At 36.9% G+C, this 20,775-nt stretch overlaps 1 protein-coding gene across 3 annotated transcripts in view; it reads left to right on the forward strand.

The window, feature by feature from the left end:
• LOC138140083 (protein CEPU-1-like) overlaps positions 1 to 20,775 on the forward strand; it is a 281,937-nt gene that overhangs the window by 111,218 nt on the left and 149,944 nt on the right. For 2 of the 3 annotated variants that reach the window (XM_069060789.1, XM_069060790.1), the window contains exon 2: positions 5,093 to 5,115. The exons of the other annotated variant lie outside the window; for it this stretch is intronic. In XM_069060789.1, the coding sequence (XP_068916890.1) occupies positions 5,110 to 5,115 (6 nt within the window). In that variant the 5' untranslated portion in view covers positions 5,093 to 5,109. The remainder of the gene's footprint in view (positions 1 to 5,092; positions 5,116 to 20,775) is intronic. 3 annotated transcript variants of the gene reach the window in all.

The raw sequence follows: 20,775 nt of genomic DNA on the forward strand, positions 1-20,775 counted from the left end.
CGTTTGGTCAGTGTCTACAGTCACGGTTGCCTGCAGATTACCGCATCGTGACGAGATTTTAAACACTATCGCTAAGTAGGGCTTACACTGCACAAATTGCAGTTTCGATACCCAAACGGGTTACAATGAGATAATTGCCAACCCAAAGTCGATGCCCGGATAAAAAGATCGCACGAGAATAACCAGAAATTCCCCCATTAATTTATACACACTAATTACACTGGAGGAATACGAAGGGATTAGGTGGGATGATCGGATTTTCTAATAAGAGAGTCAGACGTTGACGCTCCTTAGATTATGCATAATCTGGTAATCTGGTGTGGGACCTACCTCTCAAAGTAAACAGACCCTTCTAAGTCGACGAAACTGAAAACTTCCATCCATCCGTTTAAATTTATAATGTGAAGCAAAAAAATTATACAAATTATTTTTCGAATCTTTTCACACAGTGGTGAGTTTACGTTAAACAAAAAAAAAGTTCACAAAAACCTTTCACTTGTCCAGGCAATTGGAAAATCCAAAACAAAAATTGTTATTTACGAAATGAGTGCGAGAAGGCATTTGAGGCACGAGCGACGAAGGAGCGAGTGCTTCATTTGCGCGAATGTGCCGAATACGTCTTCACGGATCGAAGTTCGTACAATATTTTTTGAAACGAACATTATGTCTGATTTGTCGTATACCTTTTGTGAATAGAATGGCACTTGTCCATGCGATTGCCAAACTGTCAATCGAATTAATAGCGATTTATTTTCACTCTTTCGAAATTTTCATCATCCAAATTGGAGAAATGGCGTTTTGAATGATTTTGAAGCACTAGTGCGCGAACGTCAATTTCGCGCACTACTATGCCGTCACGAAATCTCATTTTGAAGGTGGTGAGTTCAAAAATGTTTTTTCGTGTTCAATGAACAATGAAAATTTGGAAGTAACAAGTGACGCACAATTGACTGTTTCTCGCTCGCTAAACTCGACTCCCGCGATTTTAGCTTGCTGCGAATGATTTCAGCGTGTTGCGAACGATTTTAGCGTGTCGCATGAAACTAATTCACTACCCTGGAATAAAATGTATGTGGTGCGCCTAAAGAAGTTTTCACTTCCGTGTGTAATACCTATAAATGATGTTTTGATGTGTTTCTTTTGTGTGGGATGTAAATTAAACGAGCCTTGATGTTGTTCGTTGGCGGTTAATCAGAATGGACAGGAATAGGGGTAAAATGTGGATTAATTCAGCGTAAACTGTAGCCGTTTGAATATTTGTTTGATTACGTGTTACACATTAGGTCAAATCATATATAATGCTAACGATTTACTCTGTTTGATTACCGATTAAATTTACAAGTGAATTAGTTGGTGGTGGTTGAAATTTGTAAATTCATGCAGGTTCGTTTCATTAATCTTCACTCGCTTCCATATTAATTACGAAATAATTAATGTTGCAAGAAAGAAATTAGTCATGTAATATCGAGCCCCGTTATTTGTTAGCATTTGCGTTTAAAAGTTGTAATGAAATTTCAACTGATCATTGACGAGGCGAGTGAAATTTAATAATTAATTTCCAACACAAACACTTCTTGACATTTACTTTCAAAGAAAAATATACCCTTTCATTAAGTTACAAAGCAAACAAATCAAAAATTTTAAGCAGCTTTTTACTTGCAACTTTACTTTCGTAGGGGTCGTGTTTGAAATGTACCCCGCAGATCCTGTTTTAAAGTTCAAACATGGCACTGGCGAATTTCTAGTGCGGTTACGTTTGAATTTTGCATTCATACTGGGCTGTTATGGGCGCACAGACAGATATTCTTCAATATTGATGATCTGTATTTGAAATTCTGGACGGGTTTAGCATCGCACACAATCCAACCTACATACAATCCACCACCAATTGCGCAATTCTGCTCCTTCCAAAAATACGAGGAAGTACTCCATCACATACATTTCCGTGCAGCGATACAGACACAAATTGATATCGTCGTCCTACCAGTGCGCGCACGGACAAACGCGAAGTACTCTTTCGCTGCAACTGCACAAATGTTGATCAAAAAATGAGGGTTAAAATGGGGTTAAATTGCGCACCCTACCAAATGAAGATAAATTATTACGAATGCAAATGGGTGGCGCAATATTCTGGCTGAAGTTAAATTTTGGCTAATCCATATCGAACAGCAACAATCAATTCGGGTATTACATGACATAGGGGATAGGATTTGAGAGTATTGTCGTTAAAGTGGCAGAAATTTGTCACATAAACCCTATGATTGATTTTACTTGACGCGTTTCGTACGTCACCGTGTGTTTGCTCGTTCCTCTTTTAGAGCCGTTTTGTATCGTAATTCACTCCATAAATAATGATGTGCAGTTGAAAGATTTTTTAACAACGACTTGATTAAAACCGTAGCAATTATTCTGTTAATTTGAGGTGAAGATTTGAAATTTCTGACACGAGGAGTTATTATTTGCACCAACCGTAATTAGAATAATATCAAGAATATCAAAGTGAAGCTGCTAATGAACATGTGGTGGAACCCTTAATATCAACCTATTAACGTTTCCCTTTTCGGCTCTTTTATACATTTTCCACCTAAAATACTTTCTATGAACCAGTCGTGAATTTTAAACGTTTTAATTAAACAAAATGACAGACGGACCGGTCGAAAAACCTCCGATCGATTCGAGACTTCCTCAACTAAAATCGAAATTAAATGTTCATATATTAAATTTAAAGCATTCCTTTGGAAGACACTAAGAGTTGAATTAGGAGCAACGGAAATCGGAGGAAACAGAAAAGCAATCGCTTCAATTATTTAACAGTACAGTTTTAACGAAATTGCATTCCAAAGTGTAAGGGAGGGCGACGTAAACAACGGTTGACGTGAAAAGCGATACATTTTTTTTTTGTTTTGTTTAAGTCGACGCGAAGTTTCGAAAATTCGACTATCATACTCGTGAGCTTTTGCGAATTCCGCAGGAATGAATGTTTGTTGGGCAGTTTAAAAGTAACAGCTAAAATAAATATTCCAAATGCCTTTTCTCACCGTGAATTCGTACTGTATCGACTTCCACAGAATTCAATAATGGAGATAGATGGAGTGTTGCTAAACCTACAAACACCTATGGACCAGGACGACTTTACCCACTTTTGGAGGGAAATTGAAAAATGGCAGACTTATCGACGATTTACTTTATGGTCCTTTTCTCAAACACTTTTATTTACTTATGGCCTCAAATGGCTTTTCACTACCGACGCCAACAACTATTTAAACAAATCATGTTATTAATCAAACCGGTCGAAATTCCAGGTTCCACAAATTTTGCACCATTTTGACGGCAACGTCAGCTTACATATTAATACAGGGTCATTATAAATGATTGTCCCATCGCAGTTACCGTTGAAAACCCACACAAATTTGGGATGTGCCGCTAGCTTCGCAGCGTTAGACAAACTAGTGGACAAATTTACACTACCGCCAGCAGCGCTACCTATCGGCGATGCTAGTCTCACTCATGTTATAAAGCTTGCGGCACATTCAACTACGTCATCAACGCCTACTGCGATGAGACAATCATTTATAGTGACCCCGTACATTCTACGTTCCCTCAAATCCGGAAAAACCACTTTGCGGATAATCGAATAACGTAAAGACAATTACCATATTCAACAAAATTTCAATACAGTTGTAAAGTTTTGAGTTTAGATTGATTTCGTGTGAAATATTTTTGTCTCGAAGATAATTCGTTTTTTGATGGGTTTTTCCGTTTTTCGCGAAACGGACGATCGAACCGACGTTAAAATCACACCAGAAATGTAATAAAATATTTATCCGCGGAGAGATTGATAGATTCCAAACTATTTTATTTCTTCCGCGTACTGAAAACTAAATTGAACAAGTTTTACAATGGCTCTAAAAATGAAAATCAATATTTGTGTAGAAAAGTGCTTGGAATATGTATGCACGTTGAAACAACTGAAATGCTGAATTTAGTAGTGTACCAACGGCAATGAATACAAAAGGGAAGTTGATTTTTAAATTGAAATCGAGAGGGTGGCAAGATGGTGCGAGCCTTCACACGACGAGTCGACTTTTGCGGATTTACGGTTAGGTGATTTTAGCGGTTTTGTGTTTTGGATACCTACAAATCCTGGTCCATTTGGGGTGTAATAAGGGGCAGAGATGGATGTGGGGAAGTGTCGAAACGTTGGAAAACCAATTTTCAATTTGGTAAGAAACGCTACACACGCATCACTCCCGGAGTTACGGTGTGGGTCCCAATAAAAGGGGAGCAGATCCTCCCTGGTTTTTATTGATGGTAATATGACTGCAATAGATTGTATTAGAGAGGGAATCAATAACGCTATTTGCAGTGCGATAATTCCGGACCACTCGCAGCTGAGAAATCTGGAGAGGACCTTTGCCGCCACCTTTCGCGACTGACAAATAAGTGCGCAATTTGTCACCGAAATTGTAATAATTTATTTAAACGTCACGATTTTGCCGGTTTTATCGACGCGATCAGTACGAAGATTACACGAAATAAATCGATGAGAGGCGCGAGACTTTTTATTGGCCACATATCACCGAAAACAATTTTTGACGTTTTTATTGGTTTTTACTTTCTGAAAGGGACGTTCGCAACGGAATCGCCACCGATCCGGATGCAAAATAAAAAATATTCGCAATTAGAACATCGCCACACTCGTCTGTTGTGACTTTTGACGTTGTTTTTCGGAAAGTTTCCGGTGTCCGCCCGGAAAAGTTAGAAACGTCGATCAAAGGTATTTACCTGGAAAATCAAGGCTCGTGCGAACCCACGAGAATACACTTTTATTGGCGAACGGGAGTTGACATTTTTTTTTAAATGTTACAAAGTCGAAAACAAAAGCCCTCGCATTAACAGAGCCTTCATTACAACGTTAGCGATCCGTGCATATTGTAACAAACTTCGTTAAAAATGAATTTTCCTGAGCATGCTAAAAATTTTGGAATTTTCATTCGAGCATGCATAATAATGAGAGAAAGTAATTTGGGCGTGTGCGGACTCTTTCATCCCCCGAAATAAATAAAATATAATGGAATTTGTTTTGTTTCAGGTAATTAAGAAACTGGCATGCACGTAAGTACTATTGTGTATTTTTAACTGGTGTGTTTTCCTAAGAGGAAGATCGCAACAAGACCGACGTTCATGTGGTCTCAAACAACAAGAGAACTGTTACTCCACCAACAATCAATCTTGTGGCAATGCGGAGAGAGCAATTTACTCATTTTGAGTAGTAAACAACGAACGAATGAGTAAATTCATTCCGGAAGCTCGAGATGCGTTATTTACATTTCGTGATATTCTGAAAATGTCCTAATTGGTTCTGTGCTGTGAACAGATCTCGTCGTACCTCTTTTTTTGGTTCGCTTCGAACGAACAGTCTTGATATTGTTGCGTTTGTGCTTTGTACAAAAATTGTGTGTTATAAATGAAACATTCAATAAGAATTGTACGTTTTGTTAGCCGAGTTCTCATGAGAGGTGATTTGTCGTGTGGAGCAGGCAGTAAACATTTTGGAGGAGTGAGTTACCTAATCCCAAGTTTCTCGATGTAGGTACCCACCGAATGTGACAGAAACATAAATTTTCAGGTGACAGACGTCTACAAAAAAGGAGTCGTATGAAAAGGGAAACTGTATTTGTCAAATTGGGGATATAAATGAAAAGCAGTCTAGAATAAGGCCACGTTCACCTAGGATCGGTCGACGAACTGCTACTTAAAACCGTTCGGTTTTACAGACGTCCTGTTTACCCCCGAAACACCCTAATTTCGTCGCCGTTTTAACATAAAGCAACATTCTCAAACGGTTTAAATATTCATTTGTTTTTCTTACTCGATCAACCTTCGCCGTATTAAACCGTCGAATTTATTTATAATGCCACGAAGACCCACACTTGAATAATATAATAGGATTAATTGACATAATGCCAACAAACAGATTAAACATCACCGAACCTAGTACACCCTCACGTACCCCCATTAAAACCAGAAGTGCTTTGCTCACATCAAAATCGCGTTTTTGGTATTACGTCCCGGCCAATCCCGGATTTATTAAATGAAATTTTTAATTGACGTCAATAGTTAACGGCAAACTCAGATTTATTTCATTCGGCTCTTTAACTCCCCGAACACGTAACACGTGAACGGAGAGCTTAACATAATTCATTTTTTATTCCACTTGTCCAACTCTAAAACCAACATTCTTCAAAATCCGTGTACAATTAATTCACTCTTCTCTCTTTTGCCTATTTTTTCTTTAGGCGCACCACCACAATTAGTTAAATGCGACACGCGATTTCCAGAAAGACACCATCCTGGGTCATGTCAGTATTAATCGAGTACAGCGGAGACATAGACAGGACCGGACTCACAATTTTAGAAAACAATAAAAATATACAATCAATTATCTCCGTTAATACAAACATTTTACTAAGAAGATTTAGGCTAAAATTCTCAAGAATAATGTATAGTACCTCGTGTTACAAGGAACGCCTCAACTTCGAAAACACCCTGTATAATTTATATAATATACAGGGTGTGTCAGAATTCCACTGAGAAACTTCCAGGGTTAATTCTGTGATCAAAAATAAGCATAAAACTCTTAATACATATGGGGTCAAAAATGCTTAGTTTGCGAGATAATCGACTAAAAATTTTACCAGCAACAAAAGCAATCGGGTAGAATTTCCATTGACACCGTTATCAGAAAAACGGAACTTTGCAACCTGTTTTGTCGAGCTTTTGACGTTTTGAAATTTTCTGCAGTCATAACAGATAAAAAATATATATTGACCCGGAAATAATAAAATAATTTCTTGCTTTGTTCTACACTTTTCCGCAGAGGTAAATGTAAAACATTCCGACTGAAATATGGCAGTATAAATACGGGAAAATATTATTCAATCAACAATGAAAGTTCAAATGAAGTTTACAAATATAGTCCATTGTTAATGTACACCTTTCAATTGTGTGGTTTATTCGGAGTTGGCTTAATGTGAAGTTATTAGTTAAGATAATAAACATCGCTTTAGCAGAATTGTTTTAAAAAATTAGAGGATCGCGTACGGGGTTTGCTTTATAAATAGACAAACAAAAGCGTCAAAGTAAAATCATAATTTTAGTCATAAGGAACGTAACGCCTGTTGTTTATTTTTTAAGTTGCGTTAGACGAACTTGTTTACGTGAAGCTAATAATTAAGCGATTAACACACGACAAACAATTTTTTGCTTTGAAATTTTCAGATGTGGGCGCGTAAACAATTTTTTATTTATCGATTATTAACAATTCTATATTAGAAATAACATGGGCGACGCGACACGAGGTGTTTCGAAACGAAAACCAAACAAAATGGGATTTAAGTGGTGGAGATGTCCATTAGAAATTCAATTTCGGTCACATTTGTTATCTCGGTCGACCTCATTAATTTACAATTTAATCATTTTAGTGTGCGTTATCGGAAAGTGCTTCATGTAATTTTATTAATCCGTAATCTCTTTATGGGCGGTGCAATATATGTATTGTTGTGGGGTGCGGAAATTTGTGGTGGGCAAAATTCATAATGATGCTAACATTACTAACCGAATTAAAAATGAAATTAAACGTCGAGCGCGACGTGATTGCTTGTTCCGAAATCTGGTTAAGTTTAATAATTTTGGTAAGCTTCTTTGCGATCATTTTCAATTAGGCAGAGTTAGATCAATCCATCAAGCGGGTCTTTTTACGGGGACCGGGTAATTATTGTGATCTGGCTAGACAGATCGGGTATTACGCTCTATTTACTGGCTATATTAAATCAGGAGGGAAAAAAGAAACCGAAAAGTTTTAATAATGAAGTTGGGAGTTCTTTCAGAACTTTCGACCAACTAAAATTTTAATCATTAAGAGTGTCGAATACATTCGACCCGATTTTAAATTGATTTTATCATTAAGTTCAGCTGGTAAAAAGCCTAATTACAATATTTAATTTAATTAAAAAGCCCCTCACTAATAGACAAGGGGATAACTTTCACGATATTAATGTTCCAACGGAAACTTCCTAGCTTATTTATTAGATTAGGGTTTTAGTAAAAATGAATTCGTTCGAGTCGCGTGACCGTTTACTTGTTTATTGACAATATAACCGAAGAGGTACAATAAATGAATATTTTATTTAGGTAATGGTGAACTATTCGGATATAAAAAGTCGGAAAATTTCAATGGTTCGATAAGGTAAAGACGAGGTCAGGAGCCTTGTTTTAATTCTGAACTAATGCAGATCACGCAACTTACATAAATTAAGAATAAATGGTCGTAAGTTCGCAGTTAGCACACTTACAAGAAGTACTTGATCCTGATGGAGAGACCGCTGCGGCGTATTTAGTAAAGACGTAAATTTCCTCTGCATGGCAGCTCTAAACTGACCTACCCCCATACATACCAAATCCCTCTGAATCGAACAAGCTACACTTTTTAACGACCACCTTAAGCATTCAGTGCACCCTCGAATCGCAACTAAATAAAAATGGGGGAGGCACCGGGATAAATCAACAAAATAGTATATTATATCACAAAGAGTAGAAGTGAGTCCGAGACGCAGTCGAGGTCGACAACTAGGCGAAGCACAAAAAGACCTACTCTGAATGATATATACTATTTTAAATTCAAGCGGATCACAAAAAAAAATCGGACATGAACTCACATATTTTTTTTTCCTGCAGGTACATTAAAATTACAATCTTCAAATTTGCAGTTTTCAAATTTTAAGGCACTCGTAATTTCTACGTCCCTTGTTATTGGTACTTGAAGTTTCGATAATATTAGTCAAGTTTACAATGTTGTCTAAATTATTGAATGTATTTTCTGTAAATTTCCAAGTAAAACTTTCCCAAAATGGTGAATAATGGCGATTTGTAATTTTTAGTATCCTGAACTTTTACTAAGATAGCAGAGCCCAAATCTTCTTTATCTCTTATTGTCAAATTGGTGAATTTATCGCATCACAATAATAAATAATAATTTATAATTCTTCCTCTAGGGAACTGGGAAATTTTATCTTTGTATAGCAATCATGCACTTTTCGGGACTTTGGTGGGACTCGATCCTACATAGTTTGCCGCGATCTGCGTCAATTCTCGAGCTGCGAAATGCATTTCGTTTTCAAGGGTATCGGACAAACTTCAGTTATTTGCTAAAGATAACGAAAATTATTAAAACGTGAAAAGCAAGCGATTACAACTTGCAACTGTTTATTTTTTAACACAGAACGACCATCTTGCTTGCGCGATTTCAGATTTTCACATTACATCTGACAGCATTGACACGCCCACAACAAACGACTCATGAAATACTACAGTGGCATTGGTTAAATATTGGATAATAATTTCGTTATTTCGCTTTTTTAGAGGCTTTATTTTAATAGGGATCATTTGATTATTAAATATTTCGTGCAATTGATAAGTAAATCGTGACAAATGCTTCAAATGACTCGGTCGAGCCGCCTCTGGTCACTTCTAGTCCGCTCAGAAAAAAATGACACTTTAACCGTCTCTATGGAGATACACAAAGGCGCGATTTTCGAACCGCTTGGAGATAAATTTTATTTTACTTTTTTTTATATATACGTGTTTTATTTTAATATCTGCACACTGCTATGTATTTTTCTTTGTCGTTTTAAATTTTCTTAATTGTATTAATGTAAATGGGAAAATTGTGGAAGCGCTGGACGAAAGCCTTTTGTATTTTTTTTAATTCTCTATTAATTTTGCTCTTAATGTACAAAAACTTGTATGTGTTTTTAATTTGTTTTTATTTAATTAAGTTCCACCAGGCCGAAATGTGATAATTTTTTTTGTTACCCTCTAATTGTTATTTTAATAAAAAACTTTATCGAAATATTTGCATTAATAACGCTATTAATACAATACGGTTTTTTAGTAAATGATTGTGAAAACAAAAATGGTGGAGGCGCCGGGCTAGATTTATTCGAATATTTGCTTCTGCATTGTGCGCGTTTATTTGGCACTTTAATTTTACTAATTCAGTTTTGATTCAAAGGCCCAAACTGACCTACCCCCACAGATACAAAACTAGCCCTAATAACTTGAGCAATTTCTGATTATGCAACAGAATCGAGGGGAGCACTCTCTCCGGGACGAATATTTTCGGCAACGTAATGTAATTGGTGGCTCTTGACGAGATCCTCGAAAATAATTCATCTCGAGACGGCAGAGGCGAAAATTCGATTCTGATGGGGGTGTAATTGCAGTAAATTGTCGCGTGGGTGGTATTGATTTAATTGAGCACAATTATCGGTCGGGAAAGATTTCGATTTGCATAAAAACGGTCGCTTGTCCAATTAATTAGACGTTTTAGTGCGCCAGAGGCGAGTTTAATTGGATCGTGCGAAGGTAACAAGTTCGGTTGTTTTGATAGTGGTGGTTTTTGGTTTGGGTGGCCGTACGAGAGGAGATAGGGCGTATCGATGATAACAGCGAGCCGGGAGCAATTATGTACCTTTTCGTTTATCTTATAAATATATCTAGGATATATAAATCTGTACACGTACAAGTGTATGGAGCGTAGGGGGAGAGGGTTGGAAATCAATAGGAGCTCTGGCTTCGTACGCGTAAATGAATACCACATGCGCCCTACTTCGATCCTGTCGTCACCGATTCGCTTTTGAGGATTGTATTGCGATACCGATACATTCAACACTCTCATTTTCTCAGAGAACGAAGAATAAAGATTCTGAAATAACAATCCCGATTTGGTTCCTTTTGTTTTTCACCGCATTGCCGCCATCTAGTTCTACTTATTTCCGCTTTTACAACGCGCTTAGTCTCCGGTAATATGTAAATAGGGAAAACGTTCAACTTTTCTAATGAAATTTTATTTTCGATTTTTCACACTCAAATTCTCCATTCTCCAACTCCGATAATGTTCGAACCGAAACGTCGGAACTCATTAAAATACTCGTACATTAAATTTCATTAAAATAAAACAAGTACAGATTAATTCCGCACCGAACTTACAATTTATGAATATTAAATATAAAAGTTTTCTAATAAATTTCCTATTCCTTCGTAAAAATTCAAATCAAATGAGATATTTAAAAAAAAATTCGCGGAGTTTAAAAACTTTTAATGAACATGTAAATTACGTACAGTTGTAATATTTCACGTACAGCAACTTATAAATATTTTACCAGACAAAAGTGTCAAGTTTTCTGATGAACAAAACTCAATTCTAACTTTTTGTCATGAATATTCTAGAGGGAGCCACCATTCAAGGACGAACCTATCATTCCGTATCTGATTAAGAATTCTACAAAAGCAAAAACTTAACTCCGGTTTAACAACCGAGTTCACACTTTCACCCTTCCGGTCCCACCGGCGAAATCACAAATTTTCGCGCAATCTGACACAATTTTGGAAATTGACCTGGGTCGAATTCGCTTCGCGACAACCAATGTAAATCACGCTAATAAAAAATACTTTATCACGATTGCCACGAAAACAAGGACTTGTCGCCTCACTAAAAACCGTCAAATTAATCACTGTAACAAATTAAACTTTGGAGGAGTTTGTTCCGTATTTTGGAGTCGGTCTGAGCGATGAAAAGTAAATGTGATAATTCAGCACGCGAAACTCGCCCAATCCTGATAAACTTTATAGATTCGTTCGAGGGTCGTTATTTTTTAATTTTCTTCGTTACGTTTTCCCACGGTACCACGATTTGGTCACGTGTCGAGAATGGTACCGCGTTGGGTGTGTCAAGTTCGAGATAAAGCAAGAAATATTGGATGTCTTGGATATGTGGAGTTGCAAGTGAAATTTAAACGACGTAATCTTGGCGGGAGAGAAAGAGGAAAAAGATAGTGGAACCTCTGACCCGAATAACAATTTATTAATTAACTCCGAAAATAATATCTCTTCTAAAGATATAAGAAAGTGATGACAATGCCTTCTCAGGCTGGAGATAAAAACTGTTCAAGTTGGCTTAAGGGTGAGAAAATCGAATGGCGAACGAAATGCCGAATATGTGGAGTGGAAAAGTTTTACTTTTATTAGAAGATATTTTATTTAAAGTCTGTTTTCTTTTTGGAGTTTAGTGTTCGCGCTTATATTTTTAGCTTAATGGGTGCATTAAACAAGCCATAAAGATTTCGGTTTTATCTATAACAGAATCTTAAAAATGCCTACATTTTACAGCTTCCTCGACTCCTTAATCCCCGCTTCCAAGAACGTATTAATTAAGAAAAACCGTTGTAAACTATCTAATTCGAGGTCGGGATCGTCTCGACCCGGAACAATCGAGAACAAAGGGGGTGCGAATGGGACGATCAAATAAGAATTTATGTAATATTTGTCGTGTGCGTTTCTTAACGAGAACGTGCAAAACAACGTTGATTATTTGAGAAATGTAGAGATAATTTACTAAGAATGCGGTGTTGGACGTAGTTAGCGGTGTAGAATCCGGGTTTTTGCCCGCATCGGCCGAGAGTCTAGGACTAGATTATTCTGTGTGGGTAAATAAGATTTATCTGGCCGTATATTCCAGTGGCTCGCTCCAAATTCGGGCGAGTTAGCGGACAACCCTTGCACGTCGACCTCGTAATCAAGATTTCCCGGAATACTGAGCGCCGCTCTTCTACGGTAAGGTAGACAGACTGGGTCTTTAATACGCGCTGCCAGCTACTCATTAGGCTCTTTGTTGAGGAATAATCAATCTCAAATCTCAAGTCGATGGGTGAAAGGAAACCGTCACAATCGAGGACGTTCCAGGCTTGCGCAACTTTACCCCACTCAGCACATCTTGTTATTACCACTTCCTCGCGCTCCGCTCATCAGACGGGGGTCGTTTTAAAAAAATATATTTTTTTTTCTCGAGCGCTTTCCTGTCGAAAGTGAGAACTAACCTGGCAGCTCGGTTGCTAAATGGGTTAAGCTAACCTCCCTTTGTGACGGTGGATTTTCGAGACAGGTTTTCATTTGAAGCGGGGAAAAAGATAAATCTTGTTACCGGGAAATTTACATGCCAGTTTCTTTCATTTAGATGGGTCGTGTTAGATCGCTGTAAAATTGAACGTTCCTTCTTTCGTCGGTGTTAATGAGGGCGCTCTTGGACATTAGCATGGAAGAGTGTCGGTCGGATCGTTGGTATGTCATGAAGAAGTATAAGAAGGGTTCTCGGAAAGGTCATCCAATCCCTTTCACCGATGGATCAATGGGGTCAAACCATAAATAGGTGTCCTGTCAGGGCTACTCTCTCCTATTTCCAGCTGCCCTTCTTCACTTTATCCCTAGACCAGCTCGGCCCGTCTTATTTCCAGACCAAAGAGCAATCGGTCGTGTTCGAAGGGAACGCATTAAGGCTTTGAACGCGTTTATTTAACTAAACGTGCTAATCTGTCGGTGAAATAGTTCCCCTGTTTACCAATTTAATCATCCATTTGTTGTCTGCTGAGGGCACTACACTACAACTTTCCACTTCACTGCTTTTCGCCAACCACTTTTTACCGTAATTGCTGATTTATCCGATTGACAATATGCGATTACCTTGATTAGATTTCGCGAGCTCCTGTCCTACATTATCCTCCATCTCGGAGTCCTACCCCGTTTAATTTGCACTTTATAATTAATTCCGTATAAATTATAAATTGAACCAAATAAATACGCATCCTGAGAACTGGTTTTCAATTTTATGAGATGCTCCTAATCCAGGGTTATGCTTTACTCGATGAAGGTGTGCCTAGTTAATTCAGGAGATTCAAACCTATTCCCAGATGAAAGTTTCCAGCTGCTGGTAGTTTATTCCAGGATAACACTGAGGTAAATTGCCGCTTCCGTTATGTGCATTCATTATAAAACATGATTAACCGCCAAATAGTTGCCTACCTCTCTCCCTCAACTACAACTTTGCTAAATAATACTAACTTCACGCCGGAAATTCGGCTTTTCTCAGAACCCTCTCATATATGTCTATTATATTCACGCGAAACCTTGTTTACTTCGCATAACAGATAAGATACTCGCCTTATTTTATGTCCGACTAAATAACCTTCATTTTTTTAACGACCGCCTTAAACATTAAACACCCTACTATCAAATACACACTAAAACACAAATGGCGGAGGCGCCGGGACAGAAAACTATTATTTCTTTTGCAATGCCTTATTTTCTTTTCATATTTTGTACGTGTTTTATTCGTGCATTTTTAATTTCTATAATTTATCCTTAACTACATTTAGAAAATGGTGGAGGCGCCGCAGATCAACAGTGCTGATATACATTTTTTTTTCTAGTTATGTTTATTTACTACGTATAATTTTTAATTACTCATTTGCGCAACAATAATTCATTTTCCTTTGTCACTTTCGATATTATAAATTATATTTCAATAAAACTGTTGAAAGCGCCGGGATAGGGTGTGCTAGTATATATTTTTTGTATTTAATTAAATTCTTCTTTAATTAGTCATTCGTTTATACAGGGTGATTCACGTAGCCCGTTCGTTAGAAACTTTCTGATTTCCCAAAATCGTATTAATACGAAAATTGGTAGCCGAGTATAGTCGACTGCTCCAAGTTCAAATGAAATATGTATTTTCAAAATAGCGATACTTCCGGAAATACCGGAAATCGACGCCACCTTTGTTTTTTTAAATGGAAAGGCCTCATTTTGATTCCATATTTGGATTCTACGTTAATTTTTGAGTTGACCTGTCATTTGTTCGTAAAAAATGGGGTTGCAGGGTTTTATTAAAAAGTTTATAACTTCTGAACCATTGGAATAAAATAATTGTTTTTTTTTTTACTGAACTCCCAAAGATTTGGGCGATTTTTTTCGCTAATAGCGATATTTTATTTATGTTTCATACGCCTACTGCGATTTTCTTTTTTTTTTATTTGAATTTTTATTCAAAAATAGCGTTACAATAAATAATAGATAACAACAAAATAATAAAAAACAAGCAATTTAACAAAATAGTATATTTCAAATGAGACCGCAGGCAAAGGTTATAAACCGAGCCGTAGTCGAGGTTTCTAAGTGCCTAAGGTCTGCAAGGGCACTTTCTTAACAAGGTTTGAATACTATTTTTCCCCTACCGGCACAACTTCGTTTAAAAAATCCAGAAAAAAGATGGTTATATTCCTGATTAAAACGAAAATTTTGAGAATTGAATAGTAGGCTGGGTTATTTGTTTAATTAACTTGTCATCGCATTTGAAGATTTGACGTTTATTCGAAAATTTGAAATAAACAGGGTAAAGTAATCTACCTACCTAGCTTATCTGTTTATTTTCCAGATTATATGATTGACCTACCAACTTACTTCATTGAATTGGCTTTCATTTATCAATAACTTATTTCACTTTTGACACTTTTGACATTTGTATTTTGGTACAGTTTTACCATAAACATTTCATGATTAACTTTCTTACCTTAGCGAGAAAGTTGAATTTTCTCACCTCAAATGAGGTATCCACAGCCTACATTTCTAACCGGTAGGGAAAAAAATATTTTAATGTAGGTAAATGTGTGCATCGTTTTCACTGAATTTTTTTTTTTTTTTGTTAATTTGCTTATTTTTTTATTATTTTGTTGTTATGTACTGTCTATTGCATGCGATTTTTGAATAAAAATTCAAATAAAACAATTGCTTGAAAAGAAAATAAGAATATTTTATTCAAAAAATTGAAATTACGCCAAAACGGCTGGGAATAGGCATGCACAATGTTAATAAAAGTGGCCTTAAAATGAAATTTTACATTTACATCTATAGTTGCCATTTAAAAAAATGAAGTTTTCTACATTTTTTGATCATCAATTTTGAAAAATTGTAGGCGTATGAAACATAAAAAAATTTCACTAATACACAATTTAAAAAAATCAATTATTTATTTCCAATGGTTCAGGAGTTATAAATATTTTAATCAAGCCCTGCAACTCCGGTTTTTTAGGAAAACGACGACATGGGTAAAAAGTGTTAACACATAAGTATTGACAAAAGGACATTCCAAACTCAAAATTTAACGTATAATCTAAATATGAAGTCAAAATGGGACCTTTCCTTAAAGAAAAAACAAAGATGGCGGTCGATTTCCGGTATTTTCGAAAGCGTCGCCATTTTGAAAATATTCTATTTGAACTTGGAGCAGTTGATTATAGTCGGCTGCCAATTTTCATATTAATACGATTTGGGGAAATCAGAAAGTTCCTAACGAACGGGCTACGTGAATCACCCTGTATATGTTTGACTTCCAGCTATAACATATTGGAGATGGCTGCCTAGCTCTTGCCAGTCTTTATGGATTTCTGTAGGTGCAAGTTTATCTAAACACAGCGTTATTATAAATGATTATAACATCGTAGTTGGCTGGGCGATTAGTTTTAGGTGTGCCGCTTCATATACATACATTCCTACGCGACAGTTGGCAGATTCTAGGCGGTAAAACTACCGTCAGTTACGAGGCTAGCGGCACATCCAAAATATGTGTGATTTTCTACGCCAACTACGATGTTATAATCATTTATAATAACCCTGTGTGTCTTTGCATGAAATGAAAATTTTCGTTGATTTGGTTGTAATTGTTTAAAAATAATTGTGAGTAGTGAAATGGTGGCTGCGCCGGGTCAGTAATTTTCTGTATTTCGTGTCGATTTGTTCCTTGAGATAAACCTTTAAACCTGATGCAGAGCAGTCTACATTAGCATTACGGTAACCGCGTAACCGTGTTAGGGGCCGGGCTTTAGTCGAAGTTGCAAAATGTAAGCACTCTTCTAGGTAGGTCGAAATAAACAGATCTTGTGCACGTGACTGAAAATCATGTATAAGAAGCATTCCGGAACTACTGAATAAATAAAGTACACTGCTCTCATTTTATGGGACGGCCAGTTCCCATAGGAAGGGATTTAAGACTTGTATTTACAGAAAGTTTTTCTTCAGGCTTTCACGACTTGGCATTATATTAATCAAAGCGCGAACTCGGCTGTACGATTTTAATAAATGTGGCGCCTCTATGCGCACTATTATCATCGCGGAACATTTTTTGGGGGTAATTAATGGCTCCTCGAAACTTTGCCCTCCTCAATATGGGTAGTTTCTCGATAATTTCACCCGGCTATCGGTTAAATTTTAAACTGATTTCTGTTTTTGAACAGCGGGCGAAATTTATAATCGCGAAAAGTGCCACTTGATATAATTTCGGATGGTGGCCGATGCTGCGAAAGAAATCAAGGGCCCTCGACGCGACTCGCATGCGCAACACGCACTAATACTTCTAAATTGCTAATAATTCACGACGATTATGATAGCACGTTTTTCTGGTGTTGATTTTTTTATATGAGTCCAGGTGATGTAAATCTCCGATTTACGGTCGCGCTTTCAACACAAAACATCTAATTCCGACGAGAAAAAACTCAACAATTTTTTGTCGTCGATTGGGCGATAATAATTAAGAGGGAAGTTTAATTGCTCCCCGGTAATAAACGTAGTTGACAATTTCAAATTAAAATTGGAAGGACTAAAATAATTAATCCACTTTTCCTGGTACGCTGTCAAGTGAAATAACAAATTTCATTTCAACGTTTCTACCATTAAATTCTCGTTTGTTTTTACACGTTGCGGTTTAAGTTTTTTATCCTTCTCAAAACAAATATTAAGCAACAGATATAGCTTTCAAAATAAGATTATACGCAAACTCTCCCTTGTTACGTTGCTCTTGATTAAATCAGATTAATTTTTTTCCTCCAGAAACATACGTCTACCGCAATAAAGATGGCCCGGCGATGACTTTTCTGTTTTATGAAAACTAGAAAATATGGAAAATGAAATGGCCAAACCATATTACATACGGATGACAGTTATTTAAAATTCACACTAGACGTTTTACTGCAAGAACGCTGCAAAGTGAATTTTTGCACACCGTAATGTAAAAATATCATCTGGAAGAATTATATTTTAGGATAGAGATATACGAATATGTACGTTTGGAGCGTCTACAATTTTCACATTTTTGAGGAACTGTCCCCCAACAGTTAAATATTTGAGCAACAAACACAAATCGCAACAGAATCACGCAAATAGCCAACCAATAGTTAATCTTAGCGGGAATTTATGTTTGTGTACTGTCGTAACACGTAACGCAAAGCGCAGAACTAAACATACAGGGGTTGTTATCACGTAACCTGAATTATCGTCAGTAGGGGGAAGCCGCGAGTCGCTTTGTTATTTTTAATCGCGCAAGAAATTTTAACCAATTCTAGAAATTAAATCCGACCGTCTCTGGGAATTCATTAAGTCGTCGTTAGCGGCGCTTTGCGTCGCGTTATTGTCGTTACGATGCGTCCCGTTTATTTTTAACTTCAAACCTGGAACGGTTCAAGTATTCATCTTCGAGTGACATCCGGTGGTGTCAACATATTGCACTTTTAACAAGCCCAGAGCCTTTTTCACTTTTTACGACACAAGCGCCGGTAATTATTAAAGTTGACACGTCAGCTATTTGAAGACAAAGAGAGTGCCACCGAAATAGAACCCAAACAGAAATAAAGATCAGTAAAATTGTCTCGAGCCGTCGCTAATTAAGCGATACAAATCGTCGTCGATAATGACAGAATCTTGGAGAAAAAGCTTGGAACCTTCAAAATGACATTTCGTGATCGCATAGTAGTGCGCGAAATCGATGTTTGCGCACTGCTGCGGTCCCAGGACATTTTGAAGCACTAGTGCGCAAAATCGATGTTCGCGCACTAGAGTGAATGCTTCAAAATCATCCGCCTTTTTGAGCATTCTGAAAATAATTTGACTTGATAATATGTAATAAATTAATAAAAGAGTGAAAATAAATCGCTATTGACACTTTGGCAATCGCATGGACCAGCGCCATCCTATTCACAAAGGGTATACGACAAATCAGACATAATATTCGATGCGAGAAGCTGTATTCGGCACATTCGCGCAAATGAAGCACTCGCTCCTTCGTCGCTCGTGCCTCAAATAATGCGCTCACGCGTCTACTGGCACTCATTTCGTATTTGTGCCATAGTGAACATGTCTTGAACATGATCGTCGATTAGGAACACTTCGTGAATTATCCTGTTCCCGGAAAGTTGGGAAATTCACTAATAGTTCGGGGTTTAAATACATATTTTGAAATAAAATCGATGAAAGCCGGGTTTGTGTTTTACGAGAACGGGTAAATTTTGATAATTTGAGATTTGTGAAAACTAATGTTTCTGTCGGTGTAATAAAATGAGATTTGTCTAAAAAACGGATGGCAAGTTGAGAGGGCTTTACGGACAGTTTTGAAGGGAAATCGTAATGTTGAAAAGTGGCGTATTTGACTTTTCCTTTCAAGACTGGTATTATAATTGTGAACAGTCCGTTGACGAGAGTGGAATAAAACGACATGCTGTGTTAATGGTTTTAACCACAATTGAAATATTTAATTCATTCTTAGCGGAATAATTGAATTCTGGTCGGTTCATTTATATCTTTGTTCTGCAAATAAGTGCGACTAATATATTCTTCAGCAATTTGCGTTAGCCTTAATCTCATTGATCCTTAATTACCGTTTGTTCTATTCATAGAGATGTTTTGTTTCTAGATGGACCCCCAATATCATTCTCTTATTCCCCTCTTGTATTATTCAAGATTCCGCCTTTGTTTCATTACTGACCTAGTGAACTGAAAAATTATGACATTTACAAAACGCCTTAAAGCTCGAGCTTACATTTATTCCGGGGTAAGTAGAACACGACAGCTGAAATTTTTATGTGTTTGTCATCAAAATATTATTTATTGTCGTCAAGGGAAGTGAATCAATATGTACAAGTTTTATGTCGGAGCTGTAAAAAAATATTTGTTGGTAGTTTTGTTTGGTTTGTCACCGTCAGAACTGATCGGGAATGGATTCGTAAAAACATCAATTATAAGCGAGGTATTTTATTTAAATGAACTCGATATGAATGAAAGGGAGAAAATGTTTCTCGGAGATCGATAAATTCTTCGCTCCAAAATGTAAATATGCATTTATGCCAAACCGCATTCATGACGATATCATTTATGAGATTTTTATTTCGGGTTAAGAGTGTGACTACGGCATTATGGAAGTTGATGTCGAGCTATTCCTGGCACATTCATATCAAAGCTCCGAAAACGCACTGAATACTTTTCCGCTCGGAAAAATTCCCTCCGCCATTACAATCAGAAAATAACACATCGTCGAAAAATTTCTCCAAAAAACATGTATGTGTCGAATATGAAATTCCGTTTTGTTCCTGATAACACGAATTCCAGTTCAATATAGAAAATATGATCAATATTTAGATGTGACTCCAATATCAAAGACGATAAAAGCAATATTACACGATATGTTACATTTTTTATCAAAGGAAAAAATACCTACAATTGATATTTTTTCATAAATGCCGCATCAAACACGTGCCCTCAAAACGGGAAACACTGACAGACCCATCGACTTTCCAAACGTTGTAATTTCTTTTTAAAATGCGATAAAAAATTCGTTTATTACGTTTTTATGCGCAACTTTGGATTCCGTCGTGCGGGGGCGTAGCCCGACTCTTAACCTATTATCGTGTAGTAAAAACATAGTGTTTCGTTTTACGACATAAAGAGAGTACTGAACAGGCCGTCTGAGAAAAAATAAATTGATAAAACGAAGAAAGATTCAATTTAGAACGCGTGACCCGAAATATGTCCAACAAATATATTGAAAAGGACAGAAAGGACAAT

Source organism: Tenebrio molitor, chromosome X, assembly GCF_963966145.1.
Source record: "Tenebrio molitor chromosome X, icTenMoli1.1, whole genome shotgun sequence".
Lineage (NCBI taxonomy): Eukaryota > Metazoa > Arthropoda > Insecta > Coleoptera > Tenebrionidae > Tenebrio > Tenebrio molitor.